We start from the raw sequence: 23,124 nt of genomic DNA on the forward strand, positions 1-23,124 counted from the left end.
TTATTTCTCAGCTCCACCCAAATAACTTCCCTGGATGTATTTCCGGGAATATCCTCCCTCAGCACAGCTGTAATGCTATCCCTTATCAAAACTGCCATTCCCCCTCCTCTCTTGCCTCCCTTTCTATCCTTCCTGTAGCATTTGTATCCTGGAACATTAAGCTGCCAGTCCTGCCCAATCCTGCGCCATGTTTCTGTAATTGCTATGATATCCCATTCCCATGTTCCTAACCATGCCCTGAGTTCATCTGCCTTCCCTGTTAGGCCCCTTGCATTGAAATAAATGTAGTTTAATTTATTAGTCCTACCAATCTCTGCCTGCCCTGACTGTTTGACTCGCTTCTGTTCTCAACTGTACCAGTCTCAGATTGATCTCTTCCCTCAGTATCTCTTTGTGTACCCCCACACCCCCACTGTACTAGTTAACATCCTGCTCTGCCAGTATATTAGTCCCCTTCCAATTTAGGTGCAATCTGTCCTTCTTGTACAGGTCACTTCTGCCCCAAAAGAGATTTCAATGATCCAAAAATGTGATTTCTTCTCCCCTCCACCAGCTCCTCAGCCATGCATTCATCTGCTCTATCCTCCTATTCCAGCCCTCACTAGCTCGTAGCACCGGGAGTAATCCAGATATTACTACTCTCGAGGACCTCCTTTTAAATTCCTGCCTAGCTCACTGTAATCTCCCTTCAGAATCTCAACCTTTTCCCTTCCTATGTTGTTGGTTCCAATGTGGACAATGAACCTCCTGCTGGTCCCTCTCCCCCGTGAGAACATTCTGCACTCTGAGACATCCTTGATCCTGGCATCAGGGAAGCAACACACCGTTCTGATTTTTTGCTGCTGGCCACAGAAACGTCTGTCTATACCTCAGACTAGAGAATTCCCTAACACAATTGATCTCTTGGAAACCGACGTACCCCTCGTTGCATTAGAGCCAGTCACCATACCAGAAACTTGGCTGTTCGTGCTACGTTCCCCTGAGAATCCATCACCCTCTACATTTTCTAAAACAACATACCTGTTTGAAATGGGTATATCCACAAAAGACTCCTGCACTAGCTGCCTGCCTCTGTTACCTTTCCTGGAGTTAACCCATCTATGTAACTGTATCTGAGACTTTCCCCCCTTCCTATAGCTGCCATCCATCACATACTGTTGCTGGTGCAAATTCCTCATTGCTTCTAACTGTCTCTCCAACCGATCCATTCGATCTGATAAGATTTGCATCCAACAGCATTTATGGCAGATATAATCCACTGTAACCTTTAAACTCTCTTTAAACTCCCACATCTGACAAGAAGCACATATCACTCTATTAAAGGCCATTTTTGCTTCTTCACAATCTACAGACCCAGAAAATAACACCGTCTTATTCCTCTACAAACACTGCCCCAGGTTAAATTAATAGTTATGGCTTATATTTTAAGTTTAATCAAGACACATATCTCCCAAAAACATATAATTAAGAAAGAACCCACTCATCTTTCAAAGATGAAAGATTTGCATGGAGAGAGAAAGCATGTGCTTCCATGATCACCCAACCCTGATTCAAATCCATGTGGCATCAAATTTGAATAATGTGAATGTAGAAACGTAGAAGTAGGAGCATGCATAGGCCATTCAGCCCTCAGACTTGCTCTGTCATTCAGTATAATTGTGGCTAATCATCCAACTCAGTACCCCATTTCCTGCTTTCTCCAGCGAATCCTTTTTTCTTCAACCCTAATCACTATATCTATCTCCTTCTTGAATCACTGTATCTATCTCCTTCTTGAAAATATTCAATGTTTTGGCCTTAACTGTTTTCTGTTACTGAGAATTCCAAAGGCTCATCACTCTCTGGATGGAGGGATATCTTGTTATCTCAGTTCTAAATGGCCCGTCCTGTGTTCTATAAGTCTGGCCCCTGGTGCTGGACTTACTGGTCATCGGGAACATGCTTTTTGTATTTACCCTGTCTAGCCCTGTTCCAATTTCATAGGTTTCTGTTAGGTCCCTCCTTATTCGTCTCACCAATCCAGTCTCTCTTTATATGTCAGCCCTGTCATCCCTGGAATCAATCTGGTAAATCTTCAGTGTGCTTCCTTCATAGCTGGAACATCCTTCCTAAGATGTGGAGACTGGACCATACACAGTACTGCAGGTGTTGTCTTGCCAATGCCCTGCACAACTGCAGCAAGACATTCCTACTCCTGGACTCAAATTCTCCCACTGTGTAGACCAACATACTATTTGCCTTCTTCACTGCCTGCTGTACCTGCATGCTTATTTTTCGCAACTGGTGTACAAGGACGTTAAATTAGATTCCCTACAGTGTGGGAACAGGACGAGTCCACACCGACCCTCTGAAGAGTAACCCACCCAGACCCATTTCCCTCTGACTAATGCACCTAACACTGTGGGCAATTTAGAATGGCCAATTCACCAGACCTGCACATCTTTGGATTGTGGGAGGAAACTGGAACACCCAGAGGAAACCCACGCAGACACTGGGAGAATGTGCAAACTCCACACAGACAGTTGCCCGAGGCCAGAATCAAACCTGGGTCCCTGGTGTTGTGAGGCAGCAGTGCTAACCACTGAGCCACCGTGCTGCCCAAGTGTTGTATCTCTCCATTTTCTAATCTATCACAATTACTTTGAAGGTTTATGAGGCAATCTCCTGTATGCCTGCAGAACACTGACATTTTATAACAGACTCAACAATGTTCTGATGGAATATCATCAATGTCAATCTGGTACTAAGCCCATTTGTGAGAGAGAAACTATGGCACATTGAGTTTATTAATTATACAGTTTTACAGCTCCTTCCATGTACCAATCTCAAATGTGCCCCTTTCTGAGAGATATTTTAAATCAACTGATCAGATATGATACAGCTATGAGGCAGGCGGAACTTGAAATCAGAAACACTGGACCAGAGGTAGAAACACTAACACTACACCACTGGATTCACACCTGATTCATCACATCATTGTAATGATAAAATTGACACTGATCACGAACATTGATCCCATCAATTCATTCATCAATTACCTCCATTCAGTTGCTTAACTACTTACTTCATCGACAATTGCCCTGAAACACTGTATTGATTATTCCCAGTCACAGAATGACATGAATGGCAAGTACTTTTGCTTGGGGTGAGAGGTAAGATACAACAAGTGGGCATCACAGTGCGTGGTGCATCCGGAATAAGGCAAGTTTGGGAAGTAAGCACCAGAAATCTCATTAGGCCGCACAGAAAGAAACCCTCCATGAAACTCAGAAAATTTAGCCGTATCTGTTTCTTCTTCTGCAAACACTGCCAATGGGACTGAGTGTTTTTAATTTATTTTGCATTTATGATGTGCAACATATTGAAAGGCTTCACTAACGTTGCCTTATAACATGAAACCAACATCTACAAACCAAATAATGATAATGAACAATATTGTCATTATAATAATTGGCAATTTTGTAGTAACTGAGTGTTCCCAATGGGTGTTATTATGAAATTCAAATAAAGAATTATTCAACATATATCATCCTGAGGTACATTTGAACAAATGGTCTCCATAAAGACATTGAAAACTGTAATAAAATGAAATTCCTGGCAAACTTGTTACTAAACTGTTCAAAGTCCTAACCCATCAGGATGCAGATCAGGATCCTTGGTGTGACTTCCAGTCTTTTTTGAGTTAGCTGATCCCAGCTTCAGCTCTGCAAAGAGGAGAGGGATCAGGGGAAATGAACATCTTCCAATATCCCAATGAACGTCCAGTATTCTCACACACATACACATCTACTGGAATGTACAGAGTATGATCAAACTCCACTTTAATGTCAATAATCTCTCCCTGTTGAATGAAGAATGTTGATATCAGTAAAATAGTGTAAATTCGATTAGATTCCCTACAGTGTGGGAACAGGCCACACCGACCCTCCGAAGAGTAACTCACCCAGACCCATTTCCTGCTGATGATTGCATCTAACAATATGGGCAATTTAGAATGGCCAATTCACTGAATCTACACATCTTTGGACTGTGGGAGGAAACCAGAGCCCCCAGAGGAAACCCACAGAGACGTGGGGAGAATGTGCAAACTCCACACAACCTGTCACCCAAGGCTGAGATCAAACGTGGGTCCCTGGCAATGTGAGGCAGCAGTGCTAACCACTAAGCCACTGTGCCACCCCAAATCTTTGAGAAGCTTGGAGTTAGACTGTTGTCTCAGGGGAGACAATTTCAGGAAAAACTAAAATTAAGATTAAGGAAAAGGATTTCCACCACTGCTCCTGTCAAGACAGCCCAGTAGGTGAGAACATTTTACTTAATAATTTAACTTATGGAAGCACATACCAGGAATATTTAATTCTTGATTGCTGATTTATTTTTTATTTTAAAAGTGACTCCAAATAGTGTGTTTGATGTATTTTAAATCAGTCCCATATGTTGCATTTTTTGGTCGAAGTTGCTTGTGAAATTGCAGTATGAATAATGGCTTCAGTGTTTATTAAAGCAATAACCAGTTGCCCAGGATTGACTACATGTGTCAATGAATGCATGTGTGCCAGATTCTCCATGCATTCTTTGCACTGGGTTTTGTTATGGTCAAGCAGTTGCATTGATATTTGTAGCTTAGAAAAAGGGAATTAAGTTAGTGATACATCAGTAAGTTGCACGGATGCATCTTCATTGTTTCAGTCACTTTTTGATGAAAATTTCCACATACAATTTTTGTGGTAACTGTGTGAAAATGGACATCATTAATTTTTTGTTGCATCTATGTTCAGAGAATAACTGAAACGGCTGACAGAGATTTAACCTAAACAATCTAATGTATGTATTCTGCTTACATTCACTCCAACTAATTCACATTAGTGAATTTATATGCTCGCAGTCCTCAGACTCTGCTCAGGGTCATCTGACTCTTTTCTAAAATGCTTATTCGTCAGTGGGCTGTGGGCGTCACTGGCAGTGTTCCAGCTCAAAGAATCCACATTGACTTTTGGTTTCAAAAGCTGTTGCATGGATCCCAGAGTTCCACGCAGTGGCAAGCAATTTAGAGGGAACATAGATTTATTATCCATACCTAATTGTCCTTGAGAAGATGCCTCTTGGATCACTGCATCTCATGGGGGGGGGGGGGGGGGGGTAGACCCATCACAGTGCTGTTGGGAAGGGAGGTCCAGGATTTTGACCCAGCATTCATGAAGTAGTTCCATCTCAGGATGGCTTGTGATCTGGAGGGGAACTTGTAGGTCAAAGTGCTGCTGTGCATCTGTTGCAACCACATTTAAATGCTATAAGTCACGAATTTGGTTTTGTCAAAATAGCTTTGGTAAGTTGCCTCAGTGCACCTTGTAGAGATGCTATACTGTGCATTGGCGATGGAGGAGGAAGTCAATGTTGAGGCTGATGTATGAGATGCCAGTCAAGTGAGCACTTTGCCTTACATGCTTTTGAGCTTCTTCGAGACCAGAACTGCACACAATATTCCAAAACTGGCCTAACCAATGTCCTGTACAGCCTCAACATGACCTCCCAACTCCTGTACTCAATACTCTGACCAATAAAGGAAAGCATACCAAAGGCCTTCTTTACTATCTACTCTCAAGGAGCTATGAACCTGCACTCCAAGATCTCTTTGTTCAGCAACACTCCCTAGGACTTTACCATTACGTGTAAATGTCCTGCTCAGATTTGCGTTGCCAAAATGCAGCACCTCGCATTTATCTAAGTTAAAATCCATCTGCCACTCATTCCCTCTGACTATTAGGGGGTCTATAACACAATCCCAATAAGGTGATCATACATTTCTTATTTCTCAGTTCCACCCAAATAATTTGCCTGGATGTATTTCCAGGAATATCCTCCCTCAGTACAGCTGTAATGCTATCACTTATCAAAAATGCCACTCTCCCTCCTCTCTTGCCTCCCTTTCTGTCCTTCCTGTCATATTTGTATTCTGAAATATTAAGCTGCCAGTCCTGTCCATCCCTGAGCCACGTTTCTGTAATTGCTATGACATCCCAGTCTCATGTTTCTAACCATGCCCTTAGTTCATCTGCCTTCCCTATTAGGCCTCTTGCATTGAAATAAATACAGTTAATTTATCTGTCCTACCTTGTTCTCTGCTTTGTCCCTGCCTTCCCTGACTGTTTGACTCGCTTCTTTTCTCAACAGTACTAGTCTCAAACTAATCACTTTCCTCACTGTCTCCCTGGTTCCAAACCCCCCACCTAACTCGTTTAAATCCTCCCGAGCAGCTCGAGCAAATCTCCCTACCAGTATATGAGTCCTCTTCTAATTCAGATACAATCTGTCCTCCTTTGTACAGGTCACGCCTACCCCAGAAGAGATTCATAACGTCGGGAGTACTTTCAGTTTTAAACAGTAGGCAGTTGGGGCTGGAAATGGCCAGGTTGGATTTGTCCTACTTTTTTGTCGACACATTCTTGGGTCGATGCCAGCGTTGTAGCTGTTCAAGAAAATCTGGCTCAGGTTGCAGCAAGTTGAGGATCACCAGCTTTTAGTATTGCTGTAATGTTGTCAGTATTTGTAGTCTCCGCAGTTTCCAGTACCTTCAGCTGCTTCTTGTTATCACAAGAACTGAATTGTTTAAAGATTGGCATCTGTGGTACTGGGGACTTTTGGAAGAGCTCAAGATGGATCATCTCTGAGCACTTTGGCTGAACGTGGATGCAAATGTTTCAGGATTGCCTTTTGCGCTGATGTCAAGATTAGAGTGGTGTGGAAAAGCACAGCAGGTCAGGCAGCATCCAAGGAGCAGGAAAATCGACGTTTTGGGCAGGCGCTCTTCATCAGGAATGAGGCCTCATTCCTGTTGAAGGGCTCCTGCCCGAAACGTCGATTTTCCTGCTCCTTGGATGCTGCCTGACCCACTGTGCTTTTCCAGCACCACTCTAATCTTGATTCTGATCTCCAGCATCTGTAGTCCTCACTTTCGCCTTTTGCACTGATGTGTTGGGCCTCTTCATCATTAACAATGAGGGTATTTGTGGACCCTGCTCCAATTTTAATTATAGATTCATAAAGCTCCAAGCCCTGTCGTTTTGGACTCCCCTACCCTTGGGTATTCACCTTATCCTACCCCTCATGATTTTATAAACCTCTATACAGTTACCCCTCAGCCTCTGTTGCTCCAGGAAAAAAAAGCCCCAGCCTATTCAGCCTCTCCCTATAGCTCAAACCATCCAATCTCACCAACAACTTTGTCAATCTTCTCTGAACCCTTTCAAGTTTCACATCTTTCCTGTAGTAGGAAGAGCAGTATTGAACACAGTGTTATATAAGTTGTTTAATTGTCCATCACCAAACACAACTAGATGTGGCAGAACTGCAGAGTTTAGAACTGATGCATTGGTTATAAGATCACTTAACTGTTTTTATCGCATGCTCTTTCAGCTGTTTGTCCAAGCAGGGTGAACTCTCACGTTTAAGTATCTCTGGTGCTGCTCCTGGCATGCTCTACTAACCTCTTTGTTGATCCAGAGTTGGTTCCTTGATTTGCAGAGTGAGGTATGTGCTGGGCCATGAGATTGCAGATTGTGCTTGAATATAATTCTTTGCTGCTGGTGGTCGAAAGTACCTCATAAATGCCAGTTTGAGTTGGTAGATCTGTTTGATATTTATCCTAATGACCAAAGTAGTAGTGTCACACAACACAATGGAGGACACCCTCAAGGCAAAGATAGGTCTTTCTCTCCTCAAAGACTGTGAGGTGGGGGTGGGTAGCTTACATGGTAATAAGCAGGTATATTTGCCCATATTTGACTAGATTCCTTTAGACTTCATGGGAACTGGAGTTACTGATGATTCCCAGTCCAACTCCCTCCTAACAGTATATCACTACGGTTTCATCTCTGCGGATGGGTGTCACTTGCTGGGCCATTGCAGGGTCAGCAGCAGTGTGCTGGGTCCAGACTCACAGAATGTAGACCATACTAGGTAAGGATGGCAGATTTCCTGCCCAAAAGCACATTGGTGTACCAGATGGATTTTTATCACAGTTAACAATAGTCACCATTACTGGCCATTGAACTTGAGATTTACATTTGTGTAAATACCATCAGCTACCAAGTGGGAATTGAACCCCTGTTGCTGAAGTATTAGCCTGAGCCTCTGGATTACTGGTCCACATTATTATCACACTAGTTCTTCCTCCCATATCAGCTCAGCCCCCATACTGTGCTTAGGATCATCCCAACTCTCTGACTGACAATATTTCAGACCATGAATAATTCAGGTTCTAATTTTGGGTTTCAACTTATTTTTCATAATTTTTTTTCATTTTCCATTTTCTTTGGTGTCGCTACGCCTCTCACATTATCCACAAAGAACTGATGACTTTTTTGTGTGTTGTGAACAATTGGAATTTCAATTATGTTTAAAAGGAGAGCCCAATTGAAACTACAGATTCTCCTTTTAATTCCTCTCACTCTCCAGGTTTGCAGTATGAGTTCAAATTATAATATTTAGCATGAATAAAGTTATCTTTTAATATTTGTGTCCTCTCACTCCATGTGGTGAGCTGTGTCACTTGACACTTTGACAATTACAGTTTAGTTCATAGATTCATTTCTTTCTCACACACAAGTACAGTTTGTGAAATCGGGCTTTAATTGCTGTCTGCTTGTGCCTTGTTACTTGGAAGTTTTCAGTTATGAAATTGATTGAAACAGAAAAAATTGGGCAATGTCAGATTTCTGTTGCAATCATACATTTCTCAACAAAGCTGCTATGATTGCTCAGTGGGTTTGATGAAGAGCAGACTAATTTTCACCTCCAAATTAAATTATGATGTATTTATACCACATGTTTTCACACTGGCTTTAAGTGACTACAGTGTAAATTAACAGTAAAGGCCTAAGTGTCCCAGATGTGAAATGGATTGCAACTTCCTTCTGCAGGATCTCAGTCTACTGAGACCCGACTCTGGCTTCAAGTTACATTTCGAAATGCAGTACTGCATGACGTATCATTGCCAACAAAAAACAGTTGTAGCTAGAATTCAACCAGTTAAGGCATAATGGCACAGTTCAGTTTAGGTTGTTGTACCACAACTGGCCTTATCTTTGTTTTGTATCTTTATCAGGTATTGTTTATCCAGTGGGTTGGGGGGCATTTACTTAGATAGGATGGCTGATCTGTAATGTAGAATGATGCTGACAGCGCAGGTTCAATTCCCGCACTAGTCGATGTTACCATAAAGATCCTGCCTTCTCGTCCTCTCCCCTTGTTTGTCATGTGATGACCCTCAGCTTAAACTACTACTAGGCTGAAATACTCTTTGAACGTGTCATCCCAATACCAATCACCCTTGACAAATGCATGGCCTTTGACAATGGCACTGCCACTCATTAAATCAGGTATGCAGGGCTCAATATCTCTGATATTCATCCTTTTATGTCAGGCAGGACTCCCTGATTGAACCAGATTAATAGCCCCTGTCTGAACCAGATGAACAGCCCCTGTCAGAGTACTCATATTCTCCAGAGTGTAGCTGGCTGATTTTGTTACAGTGCTGGATTAGTGGTGCTGGAAGAGCACAGCAGTTCAGACAGCATCCAAGGAGCAGTGAAATCAACGTTTCGGGCAAAAGCCCTTCATCAGGAATAAAGGCAGAGAGGCTGAAGTGTGGAGAGATAAGCTAGAGGAGGGTGGGGGTGGGGAGAAAGTAGCATAGAGTACAATGGGTGAGTGGGGGAGGGGATAGGTCAGGGAGGAGAGGGTGGAGTGGATAGATGGAAAAGCGGATAGGCAGGTAGGATAAGTCCGGACAAGTCATGGGGACAGTGCTGAGCTGGAACTTTGAAACTAGGGTAAGGTAGGGGAAGGGGAAATGAGGAAACTGTTGAAGTCCACATTGATGCCCTGGGGTTGAGGTGTTCCGAGGCGGAAGATGAGGCGTTCTTCCTCCAGGCGTCTGGTGGTGAAGGAGCAGCGGTGAAGGAGGCCCAGGACCTCCATGTCCTCGGCAGAGTGGGAGGGGGAGTTGAAATGTTGGGCCAAAGGGCGGTGTGGTTGATTGGTGTGGGTGTCCCGGAGATGTTCCCTAAAGCGCTCTGCTAAGAGGCCCCCAGTCTCCCCAATGTAGAGGAGACCGCATCAGGAGCAACGGATACAATAAATGATATTAGTGGATGTGCAGGTAAAACTTTGATGGATGTGGAAGGCTCCTTTAGGGCCTTTGATAGAGGTGAGGGAGGAGGTGTGGGCGCAGGTTTTACAGTTCCTGCGGTGGCAGGGGAAGATGCCAGGATGGGAGGGTGGGTTGTAGGGGGACATGGACCTGACCAGGTAGTCACAGAGGGAACGGTCTTTGCGGAAGGCGGAAAGGGGTGGGGAGGGAAATATATCCCTGGTGGTGGGGTCTGTTTGGAGGTGGCGGAAATGTCGACGGATGATTTGGTTTATGCAAAGGTTGGTAGGGTGGAAGGTGAGCACCAGGGGCGTTCTGTCCTTGTTACAGTTGGAGGGGTGGGGTCTGAGGGCGGAGGTGTGGGATGTGGACGAGATGCGTTGGAGGGCATCTTTAACCACGTGGGAAGGGAAATTGCGGTCTCTAAAGAAGGAGGCCGTCTGGTGTGTTCTCTGGTGGAACTGGTCCTCCTGGGAGCAGATCCGGTGGAGGCAGAGGAATTGGGAATACGGGATGGCATTTTTGCAAGAGGTAGGGTGGGAAGAAGTGTAATCCAGGTAGCTGTGGGAGTTGGTGGGTTTGTAAAAAATGTCAGTGTCAAGTCGGTCGTCACTAATGGAGATGGAGAGGTCCAGGAAGGGGAGCGAGGTGTCAGAGATAGTCCAGGTAAATTTAAGGTCAGGGTGGAAAGTGTTGGTGAAGTTGATGAATTGCTCAACCTCCTTGCGGGAGCACGAGGTGGCACCAATGCAGTCATCAATGTAGCGGATGAAGAGGTGGGGAGTGGTGCCGGTGTAATTACAGAAGATCAACTGTTCTACATAGCCAACAAAGAGACAGGCATAGCTGGGGCCCATGCGTGTGCCCATGGCTACGCCTTTGGTCTGGAGGAAGTGGGAGGATTCTAAGGAGAAATTGTTAAGGGTGAGGACCAGTTCGGCCAAACGAATGAGAGTGTTGGTGGAAGGGTACTGTTGGGGACGTCTGGAGAGGAAAAAACGGAGGGCTTGAAGGCCCTGGTCATGGTGGATGGAGGTGTAGAGGGATTGGATATCCATGGTGAAGATGAGGCATTGGGGGCCGGGGAAACGGAAGTCTTGGAGGAGGTGGAGGGCGTGGGTGGTGTCTCGAACGTATGTGGGGAGTTCCTGGACTAGGGGAGATTGGACAGTGTTGAGGTAGGTAGAGATGAGTTCAGTGGGTCAGGAGCATGCTGAGACAATGGGTCGGCCAGGGTGGTCAGGCTTGTGGATCTTGGGAAGGAGGTAGAACCAGGCAGTGCGAGGTTCCCGAACTATGAGGTTGGAAGCTGTAGGTGGGAGATCTCCTGAGGTGCTCAGGTTCTGTATGGTCTGGGAGGTGATGGTTTGGTGATGGGGGGTGGGGTCATGGTCGAGGGGGCGATAGGAACAGGTGTCCTCAAGTTGGCGTTTGGCTTCAGCGGTGTAGAGGTCAGTGCGCCAGACTACCACTGCGCCCCCTTTATCCGCTGGCTTGATGGTGAGGTTGGGATTGGAGCAGAGGGGTTGGAGGGCAGTGCATTGTGAGGGTGAGAGGTTGGAGTGGGGGAGGGGGGTAGACAGGTTGAGGCAGTTAATGTCCCAGCGGCAGTTGGAAATGAAGAGGTCGAGGGCAGGTAATAGGCCAGCGCAGGGTGTCCAGGTGGATGCAGTGTGTTGGAGGTGGGCGAAGGGGTCCTCGGAAGGTGGGCGGGAGTCCTGATTGTGAAAGTAAGCTCGGAGGCGGAGGCGACGGAACAAGTGTTCGACGTCACGGCGTGTATTAAATTCATTGATGCGTGGACGGAGGGGGATGAAGGTGAGTCCTTTGCTGAGGACTGATCGTTCGTCCTCAATGAGGGGAAGGTCTGGACGGATGGTGAAATCTCGGCAGGGCTGGGAGCTGGGATCTGGTGTAGATGTGGAGCTGGGAGTGGGGGCGGAACCTGTAACTGGAGTGGGTGTGATGGTGGGGGGAATGGGGGTGGAGTCATGACCAGGGGTAGTGTTCCCCTCTGGGTTCTGGGGGGGTGGGGATAGTGACAATGGGGTCTGTGGGGGGCATGTCAGCAGAATGCAGGTGAGTGGCGTTGGTGGGGGCAGAAGTGGTGGCAGACACAGCAGTAGGGGTGGCGGAAGTCACTGAGCGTGTGGCATCAGTGATGTGTGAGGGGCAGGTGTGATGCATGAGGAATTGATCTTGTTACAATCACTATAATGAAAGAGCAGCACAATGGTCCTCTCTGACTCTGGCAACTTTACGTTTACCTTTCCAGTGACCCTTGCTGTAAATTGCAAGTACATGCCTCAGGATGCATGGAAAATTGATTATCAATATTCAATCTCTGCCATTTCATTGTGAAACTGGAGATCTACCATGTGTTAAAAATTATACTAAGAAGGACAAATACTGACCTAAAATGTTTGCGTGATCATCTGACCCCAGATTAATTCAAATTCATTTGAAATACACAAAACTTGCTAAATCACAATGAACATTTATATCAAGAGGCACTATTGCTCAGTGAGGCATCAAAAAACTTAGACCTGTGTCTCCTGTTTAATGTACATATGTCTGATCATTTCACATAATGCACAATGAAAGACTAGTTGCCAGTTAGCCAGTCTGGAAAAACAATAAGCAGACTTGGGAATATACAAATTGACCTTTATCAACAGCTGCTTCTGAGAAATGGATTTGTAAGGAGGATTGCGAAGGCACTCTGCTTGTCTCTTTCATTGACGTCAAAAGACAGCACTGAAGAGACAACCATTATTCATTGAAAACTCACTCCCTGTAGTAAGTGATGAAATTCCATTTTATTGTATTCAAGTAAATCTTAGAATTGGCTCCTCCATTTTTTGGAGATGCTGGTGTTGGACTGGGGTGTACAAAATTAAAAATCACACCACACCAGGTTATAGTCCAACAGGTTTAATTGGAAGCACTAGCTTTCAGAACGCCGCTCCTTCATCAGGTGGTTATGGAGGACACAGTTGTAAGGCACAGAATTTATAGCAAAAGTTTACAGTGTGATGTAACTGAAATTATACATTGAAAAATACCTTGATGTTTGTTGAGTCTTTCATCAGTTCGAATACCATGATAATTTCACTTCTTTCATGTGTAAATCACAAAACTTTTTTTTAAAAGTTGCATTCTCAGGATAACTGTAACAATTGGTGTTAGCTAGACAATATATTGAAGGTGTTAGCCCCCCACCCCGTGTTCCCTGTCTGTGCCATAATGTTTAGACTGATTCTAATCTAAAACAGGAGATAACAGAGTCTTACATGGTAGTTTTTGAGCAAAGTATTATGTAACTCTGCAAGTACAAATTCGCCCCACAAACATGTGTGTGTGTGTGTGTGTGTGTATTTAAAGATGTTAAAGATGCAAATCAAAGCACTGATCTGATTCTTTGAATTTGCAGATCAGAAGAGTCAAACCTAATTTAAATGGCCAACCTGATCTGTTGCCTTGGCATTTGGTGTGGGCCACATTCAAGAAAAAAAAAGTGGATGCTCTGCTTTTTCCTACTTTATGCAAAACCTTATGTAGTTTTTGTCAGTGCATGTGTGTGAGGACCTATTTCTAATATGCGCTACCAGTGTTACTACTACCATAGTACTCTTCACTGCTTCTAAGCATTCATAGTGGTGGATCAGTTTAACTATGCAAAGCAGTATCATACAACTGATCTAAGATCATTCTATAAAATGTGCAAGAAAGTAGTTGGGACATGCAGCATATAAAGATCTCTTGCTGGACAACAATACTGGAGGCCATTACAGAAGGGACAGAAAAACATTTCCATTAATTTCCCCTCCTGTACAAATGGTAATGGAGAAGGAATTCCTCCCAACTCCAGCTGTATTGGGTGTCTTCTCCTCTCGTGCATCTTCTTCGTGTACTTGGAGCTTGTAATGTTCCCTGAGTGCACCAAGAATTCTCATACAGAATATCTTCACTGTGGTGAAAATGCCAGCATTTGCAAAATGATTTAGAAGCCATAGTTAATAGGTTTGCAGATGGGGAAGAAGGTTATCTAAGATTTAAAAGGGATCTTGATCAATTGGATCAATGGGCTGAAGAGAGGCAGATGGAATTTAATTTGGATAAATGTGAGGTATTCCATTTTTGTAAAAATAAACAAGAACAGGACTTATACAATTAAAAGTTGGGCCTTGAGTAGTGTTGTAGAATACCTAGAGATTCAGGTACATAATATTTTGAAGTTTGCATCTCATGTAGACAGGGTGGTTAAGAAGATGTTTGGCACTCTTGCCCTCAATGCTCATACCTTTGAGTATAGGAATTGGGCCGTCATGTTGAGACTGTACAGGATATCGATGAGGCTTCTTCTGGAATACTGTGTCCAGTTCTGGTCGGCCTTTCATAGGAAGGATATTATTAAGCTGGAGAGGGTTCCGAAAATATTTACCAGGATGTTGCCGGGAATGGAAGGTTTGAGTTGTAAGGATAGGCTGGGAAGTTTTCACTGGAGCATAGAAGGTTGAGGGGTGATTTCTTTTTTAGATTACTTACAATGTGGAAACAGGCTCTTCAGCCCAACAAGACCTCACCGACCTGCCGAAGTGCAACCTACCCAGACCCATTCCCCTACATTTACCCCTTCACCTAACACTACGGGCAATCTAGTATGGCCAATTCACCTAACCTGCACATTTTTGGATTGTGGGAGGAAACCGGAGCACCCGGAGGAAATCCACGCAGACACGGGGAGAATGTGCAAACTCCACACAGAGTTGCCTGTAGAGATTTATAAAATCACAAGGGGTATAGATAAAATGAATAGCAGATGTCTTCTCCCTAGGGCTGGGGATTTCAAGACTGGGAGCATATTTTCTAAGTGAGAGGGGAAAGATCTAAAAAAAGACATGAGGAGCAACTTTTTTTTTATCCAGTGTGGTTCATGTGTGGAATGAACTTAGAGGGAATGGTGGATGTGGATACAGTTACAACATTTAAAAGACATTTAGATAAGTACATGAATAATAAATATTTGGAGGGGTATGAACCAAGTGCCGACAGGTGGGATTACTTTTAGTTTGGGATTATGGTTGACATGGACTGGTTGGACCAAAGGGCCTGTTTCCATGCTGTTTGACTCTATGACTCTAAGAGAAAATTGGGAGACATAAGTGGTGGGAAAAAAGGAGGCAAGCAAAATTTGTACTTAAGTGCTTTGCACGTGTGGATTGCTTCTGAAAAATCTTCTAACTATTTACATCTATCAATTCTCCTTTGCAGGCATGTGTGCTGCTCAAAGACATGTCCAGGTACAGGAAGGCCCATTGATCAGAGCAGAAGGATACCATGTAACCATTTGGTGTAATGTATCCGGATATGCGGGTTCCACACAGCAGAACTTTGAGTGGTCCATCTATCTGCCTTCTGCACCTGAAAGGCAAATCCAGATAGTCAGTACGAACGATCCTGGCTACCCCTATGCTGTGTATGCAGAGAGAGTCCAGAATAATGAGGTCTATGTTGAGAGAATTGATGGAGACTCAGCACTGTTACACATTACCAACCTACAACTACGAGATACAGGGGAATATGAATGTCACACTCCTAATACAGAAGCAACCTACTGGGGATCCTACAATGCTAAGGGGAATCTGACAGGTAAGTGATCCCTGGCTTTGCACTGATTGGTTATGTTACTGTGGCATGTAGCAGGACATAACAAGGCAACATTAAATGTGCAGCATTCCCTTTGAAGAAGCTACAGATTTTTAGTAACATTGTCAGGGTATAATTATTTCACAGGTGTTGCAGCAACATAAAGCTGTACACGTTTATTATATTTAATGTAGTCTAAAATTGTACATGGTTTCATGTCTGTTCAACCAACTTTTTCACGCAGAGGGTGGTTTTTGTATGGAATGAGCTGCCAGAGGAAGTGGTGGAGGTTGGTACAATGCAACATTTAAAAGGCATTTGGATGCGTACATGAATCTGAAGGGTTTAGTGGAATACAGGCCAAATGCTGACAAATGGTTTGGGGTATCCGAGCGAGTCGGACCGAAGGGTCTGTTTCCGTGCTGTGCAACACTGGGACTCTGGTCCCCAAATAGAAAATGGATTTTCTAATATTGCGTTTGTGGATCTTTATCTTATTATTAAAGTAGGTTTCTGTTTGTTTACTCCTGCATTCAATCTTCACTAAAATACAAACTATAGACAAGGCTCTCTCTAAAATTGGTCCCAGCTGCAATACATTATTCAGACCAGTTGGTTACGGTAATATTTTGCGTGCCAAGGTTCTGAATAATGTGCTTTATCTGGGACCATTTTTACAGGAAAAGGTGTCTCTAATGTAAAAAACATGTTGGTATGTAAAAAAGATGCCACTGCTTGCAGTAAAGAAAATGAAATATTTGAAAACCTTCCTTTCACTATCACACAGATACGTGCTTAAAAATCTCCATTTGTACTCTAGTAGCAAAGAATTTCATTTGATGTGAATAATGTTAAACTCATTCAACCCAGAATTAATATCCATTCGCATTCTACACCATTGGTTTCCTTTCAGGTTAAGTGCTTGATGCCTCACACATTTGGATAGTTTGCTTCTGTTTGTCCTTCGAGGTCTTAAAATTCCATTGAGGGTGAAAGTCTAGTCTAAGAAACATGAAAAGCCTTGAAGCACAGGAGGAGGCCATTTGGCCTATTGTGTCTGACCTGGATCAGGCTTGCCTAAAATACCATCATACTTGCTAAGTAGCTATAAGTGCCTTTGCAGTTTCAATTGGTCCAGTTAAACCAGAAGGAGAACCAAGTGTCATGGGACTTGGTGGCTTGAGATTACAACAACTCTTTATGATTAAGAAAGAGATGTTGTATGTTCTATATTCTAGATATTGGATGCCCAGGACTATGCACACTTGTGCAAACAGACTTAATCTCAGTTTTAGTATTCCATCTCCTCCATTTACACACACTAAAACAAGGTTACTAATTCTGGATGGTAGATGCAGAGCAAATCTTTTCCCATTGACATCTGAATTCCTTATTTTGGATCGTTAACTAGCATAATCCACTGATTTTTAAAGAATCCTAATTTTTGTTTCAAGTGAATGGTTTGAGTTGCTAACTGTTATCAGAGTCAGTAAGATGTTTGCCACAATTCAAGAAATGATGGACCTGTCAAGGTCATCCAAACCTTCCCATCCATGTAGTTCCGGTGCCTTGTACATCACAATGTTTACACTCCTCAGTTCATCCAAGAGTCATGTCATCTCCTGGAAGAGGCACAGGAACCAGATATAAAAAATAAAAAAAAACATCATCCTAAAAATGTAGAAATACCTTTTCCAATTACCCTGACTGTGAATAGACATTGCACCTCCCCCCATACTTTGAGATGATCAAAACTAGTCCAGAATATGACAGCTTGTTTTATCCCACCCAATCAAAAACTGACAAAGATCACACTTGAAGTGAGTGCATCAGCATTCACTACATAAGCTATCAGTCTGTTACAGACGTTATTCTGATGAAGGAATTATCTTCTGACATCTAACCTAGTTTTCACCTTTCATAACTTGAAATTGTGGCTGTTGTCCTTGCTAACCTTACTATTTGAAACATTCGGTCAATGAAAGCATTGTCTAGTTCCTTCATTTCCAGTAAAGTGGCATGGTGGCTCAGTGGTTAGCACTGCTACCTCACAGCACCAGGGACCTGGGTTTGATTCCAGCCTCAGGTTGGAATGAGTCCCAGTCAGGTGACTGTCTGTGTGGAGTTTGCACATTCCCCCTGTGTCTACGTGGAATTCCTCTGGGTGCTCTGGTTTCCTCTCGCAATCCAAAGACGTGCAACTTAGGTGATTTGGCCTCAGTGATGTGTAGGTTAGGGGTAAAAGTAGAGGGTGGGGTACTCTTCGGAGAGTGTGGGCCTGTTTCCACGCTGTACAGATTCTAGACTTCAATCAGCTCTGAAGTCACCATCTTCCCAAATTATAGAGGAACCCAAGTTTTTTGAACCGATTTGTAACTTAGATGCTTCAACCTGGGAATTACTCTTGTGACAGTCCTTTATAACCTTCTTAAAATCTTAATATTATCCACCTTGGTGAGGGGTGGGGAGGTACCTAAATTACCATCTTAACATAGGCCTGACATAAGGATGCTAGTATACTGTCCTATAAGTGCATTTTAGCGCTGTATTCACTCCATTGCACTTTCTTCAGGTCTTTTGTCAAGAAACCAAAGCAAATTATGCACTGGAATGCCCAAACTCTTGCTTCACCAGCTTTAGTACTGTCGCCTGAATATATTCAACATTCACACATTAATACTTATCCGGTATTTCCCATGGGAATAACTTTACATTTTTTAATTTAAACATCAGTCGCCAGTCAAGAGCCCAATTCATTGTTCATCCAGATCCATTTGCAAGGATTGTTTACAGCCTTGACTATTGCACAAATCTTACCATCATCTCCAAACTAGATTAGCCTAGCCCAATGAGTTAAAATGATAATTAGCAATGGTCCTAATGCAGCATTCCAATGATCAGTCTCCAAACAGATCCAAAATGATTTAACCTGTTTCTATAACAGGAGTTCTCCCAGTTCTCAATCCGCTGCAGTTGGTTATTAGTGATAGCTGAGGCTTCAACATTTTAGTCGAGAGAGTGGTGCTGGAAAAGCACAGCAGGTCAGGAAGTATCCGAGGAGCAGGAGAATCAACGTTTCGTGCAAAAGCCCTTCATCAGTCATGTGGTAACTTCCCAATTAAGGGTTTTTTTGCCTGAAACATCGACTCTCTTTCTCGGACACTGCCTGACCTGCTGTTCTTTTCCAGCACCGCACTCTGCAGTCTTCACTTTTGCCAGCTTCAACATTTTAGTCCAGCCTCAAATGGTGTACCCTGCTGAATGCTTTTTGCTAGCATATTTGGATGCAATAGACCATGTTGCAAAATTCACAACTAACATTTCCTTTTTGTTTAATAAAAACCAAAAGAACTGTGGATGCGGTAAAGCAATTTGAAAAGCTCGGCAGGGTTGGCAGCATCTGTGGAGAGAAATCAGAGTTAATGTTTTAGGTCCAATGATCCTTCCTCAGAACTCGACTTCCTTTTTGTTATCTGATTCCTTCCCAACTCAAATAACTGCACAGACGTCAGTGTCCCATCACCAAGTCACCCTTTATTTATGAGAGTGCAGTAACTGGCTGTGGCCAGCCAACTCAGAGTCAATCCTCAACTGAGTAGATCCTAATATTGGTCAGCCAAGGCTTTCTTGTTTGGCCAAGGTTGACAATCCCAATCAAGAACTTCGTAGTTAATGAGGTCTATCTGTTTCTAGTCACTACACCTACCCTTGTATTCTCGCATAACTGTTTACAGAATTTATTTTAATTTGTATTTTTCAAACAGGACTTTGTCAAAGACATTGCAACAGTTGATGTATGCTAAAACATAAGATCATGAATTGCTTTGGTTTAATTATAATATCTCAAAACTTGTCAAAAACATTTGTTAAGGAGAATGTTCACTTTGTAAATCCATGCATATTGTCAGTTAATAAAGTACAGGTCCTCATCCTTACCTGTTCTCTTAGTATAGTTTCCATAATAGTTTCTGATCTAAAATTGATATAATTGATTTATTACCAATGGCATTAGGAGTGGGTGGTATTGAAGTCTTTGATCAGTTATGATTGTATTAAATGGTAGGGCAGGCTCCACCAGATGAATGGCCTGCTTCAGTCCCTTTGTTCACATAAGTAATATGGTGGATTGAGAGCTGACTGAAAACCTACTGCAGAAAGGGGTTAAAGAGTTTTGGATTTGCTTCAAGGCTGATCACTGCAGTGTTATGTTTGGACCATTGCTAATTGTCATTTTAACTCATGAATGTATATATGCTGCTTGTTTTGGGGAAGTAACGTATTACAATGTACATGTGCTATTTAGAAATTATTGCTATTGTGTTGTTTCTGCTAAATGTGGGCTTTCTTTCATTTGTGTTGCAACAGGATCATTTCTGACTGTAGATGCACCAGAAATCACATTAGTACTGTGTTTCCATTGGTGCCAGAGGCAATCCCAACTTTGCATACCATGCCATGCTATGATATAAATGACACTAGTTGAATGCTTCCAACAAGGAGGAGATTCCTGCTGCCCTCCCTCACATGCTCACAACTGCTAACACTAGGTATTCCCAATCAACATGAACAGTGCCACAGGCTCTTGCTTTCGCTTGGTTCATCTCACAGATTCCTCGATGTGCTTTTGTTTGAAATTGCTCACCTTGGGAAGGTGCGTCACCAAAAGAGTCAGGAGGTTCTCCCAGGTTTTGCTGTTTTCGAATAAGTTCACCCAATATCAGTAAGCAAGTGCAGAAGTTGAAATCAAACTAAAAGGTTGTAGACATTTCTCTGCAAATTCAATCCAGCTCTAATCAAATCTAGTTTAATAAATGTTAGAACTGGCCCTGTTCCCAGATTGAATAATCACAATTGGAAGCTACTGCTAATGTGGCCATTTGCTGGTTTTTGAAGATTCTATTGAAGTGAAATTGGTTGTTTTGGATGCAAGGATAATATATTTTGCCATTGGTTCTGTATAGTGTTGTAAAATTATTTTCTGTTATTTAAAAGATAGTTTCTTGCAGTTGACAGGCTAGTCATGTTGATTAAAAAAATGTTTACCGTTTATTTTAACAATAATTGTCTGCCTATTTGACTAAATACATCAAAGGACATATTTCAAAGCAATTTGTTTTTTCAAATGAAATGTTCCAATCACTGCTTGATTGCAGTTTCATAGCAGAGAATACATTTGACATGCAAATAAGTTGGAAGGGAAAAATGGAGGGGGAGCAAAATCATTTCTCAAAACTGGTGCAATTTTGTGTGTTTTTATCATCCCCTCCAATGTTCTGAAATGTACTCTATTGTGTAATTGAGATGTTTTCCAAAACATTAGTGGGGTGAACATATCATAGAACCACTTCAGTGGTATAAATGGAGAGCAAAGACTAACAACGTTGATGTGGTTACCTTTTATAAATGACATCTATAAAGTGAGAGACTAACCATTTCCTGTAAATTGCACTCAGTCAGAGACAGCTGTCTACTTTAACTGTCTCTGCGATTGCATGCACTGTAGTAATGAGCTCATGTTGATTAGATCGGTTTCTTGGCTGTCAATAGATATTGTCCTATTGCATGTAAAATTCACATTTGCTACAACATCTTGCAAAATTAAAATTAAAATTAAAATTTGAAAAGTAATTAGAGAAAATTATAACTAATTTTAATAATTTGTCAGTGAAACCAGACAAAAACTGCCCAAGGCAGTCTGCATCCCACACAACATAATGAGCATCAAGTATTAGCTGGGGAACGTGCTTTCTCTGTGCATGCATAATCACTGTTGACAGAGAAAACAACACAGCCTTGCTGGCCACATTACCTGTGCGATTGGTCTCCTAACACAACTTGCCTCCTTTTCCCAAAGTTCTCTTCTCCTGTCCACTCTGTAATGGTTCAAACCATCAATCCTAAGGTCGCATTAAGTCTGTCACCTTAGTCAAGTGGCAGTTCTGCATGATGTAGTGTGTCAATAGACTATTCAACTGCAGGTGGCATCACAATCTTGTCTTTGGCTAAATCCACTTACGAGTACTCAAAGACTTTGAATGGAAGTTGGATGGAAAACCCACTTCCTTTGAAAAAAAAAGTTCCCCTCCTCAGCCCAGGGTGATGAATTGTCTCCTTATTATTTGAACAGGTTCTCATCAAATTAAAATTCACAGCCGTGTTAGAAGCCAAAATCAAAGATCCCTTTATTGTTCAGTAGATTTTTACCAAACAACAGAATCATAAATCTGGTTTTGATCCACTGCCTGTGCTGAGCGAGCTGTAGTTAAGATAATAGGCGCAGGAGTAGGCCATTCTACCCTTCGAGTCTGCACCACCATTCATTATGATCATGGCTGATCATCCTCAATCAGAAACAGTTAACAGAATCTTGTTGCACCTCTTGTGACCCTGAGGGGAAGCCTGATACCTGATCATTAGCTAGAGACTCCTGTTAGAGGTGCATATGGATCAATAACAAGACTTGATCGAGCTTAGCTGTTATGTCTTTAAAGTTAACTGCCTATTGACTTGCTTTATCAGAGCATTAGGTATGAACTGCAGCTAAATATTTTAATCAACCTGTTCAAATGCATTCTGATCTTTGGAGCAGGTAGAGCTTGACCCAGGCCTTCTGGCTCAGAGGTAAGGATGGTACCATAACACCTTAAAACCCCATCTTTAAAGGGACATTGAAATGGAATTTTGTTGTGTATTTCGCCAAACCCCAGAATTGAACTCGCGATCTTTAGATCTTCGAGGCGAAAGTGAGGACTGCAGATGGTGGAGATTAGAGTCAAGATTAGAGTGGTGCTGGAAAAGCACAGCAGGTCAGGCAGCATCCGAGGAGCAGGAAAATTGACATTTCAGGCAGGAGCCATTCATCAGGAATGAGGCTGGAAACCTCGGAGGTTGGAGAGATAAATGGGAGGGGGTGGGGCTGGGAGAAGGTAGTTGAGATTGGAGGTGGGGGTGAAGGTGATAGATCGGAGAAGAGGGTGGAGCAGATAGATGGGAAGGAAGGTTGACAGGTGGGACAGGTCATGAGGATGGTGCTGAGCTGGAGGTTTGGAACTGGAGTAAGGTGGGGGGAAGGAAAATGAGGAAACTGGTGAAGTCCACATTGATGCCCTGGGATTGGAGGGTTCCAAGGCGGAAGATGAGGTGTTCTTCCTCCAGGCATCGAGTGGTGAGGGAGTGGCGGTGGAGCAGGCCCAGGACCTCCATGTCCTCAGCAGAGTAGGAGGGGGAGTTGAAATGTTCTTATGACATGGTTGAAGATCTTCAGTTTAATGCTGTCCTAACTGAACTATTTCAGCTGCACCTGAAGTAGAAGAAAGCAGATTTCT

At 43.0% G+C, this 23,124-nt stretch overlaps 1 protein-coding gene across 1 annotated transcript in view; it reads left to right on the forward strand.

The window, feature by feature from the left end:
* The window catches only part of igsf3 (immunoglobulin superfamily, member 3), a 229,183-nt gene that overhangs the window by 66,911 nt on the left and 139,148 nt on the right, over positions 1 to 23,124 (forward strand). Inside the window, exon 2 of the mRNA XM_072585217.1 lies at positions 15,425 to 15,802. Within this exon, the coding sequence (XP_072441318.1) occupies positions 15,425 to 15,802 (378 nt within the window). The remainder of the gene's footprint in view (positions 1 to 15,424; positions 15,803 to 23,124) is intronic.

The sequence above is a fragment of the Chiloscyllium punctatum genome, chromosome 15, assembly GCF_047496795.1.
Source record: "Chiloscyllium punctatum isolate Juve2018m chromosome 15, sChiPun1.3, whole genome shotgun sequence".
Classification (NCBI taxonomy): domain Eukaryota; kingdom Metazoa; phylum Chordata; class Chondrichthyes; order Orectolobiformes; family Hemiscylliidae; genus Chiloscyllium; species Chiloscyllium punctatum.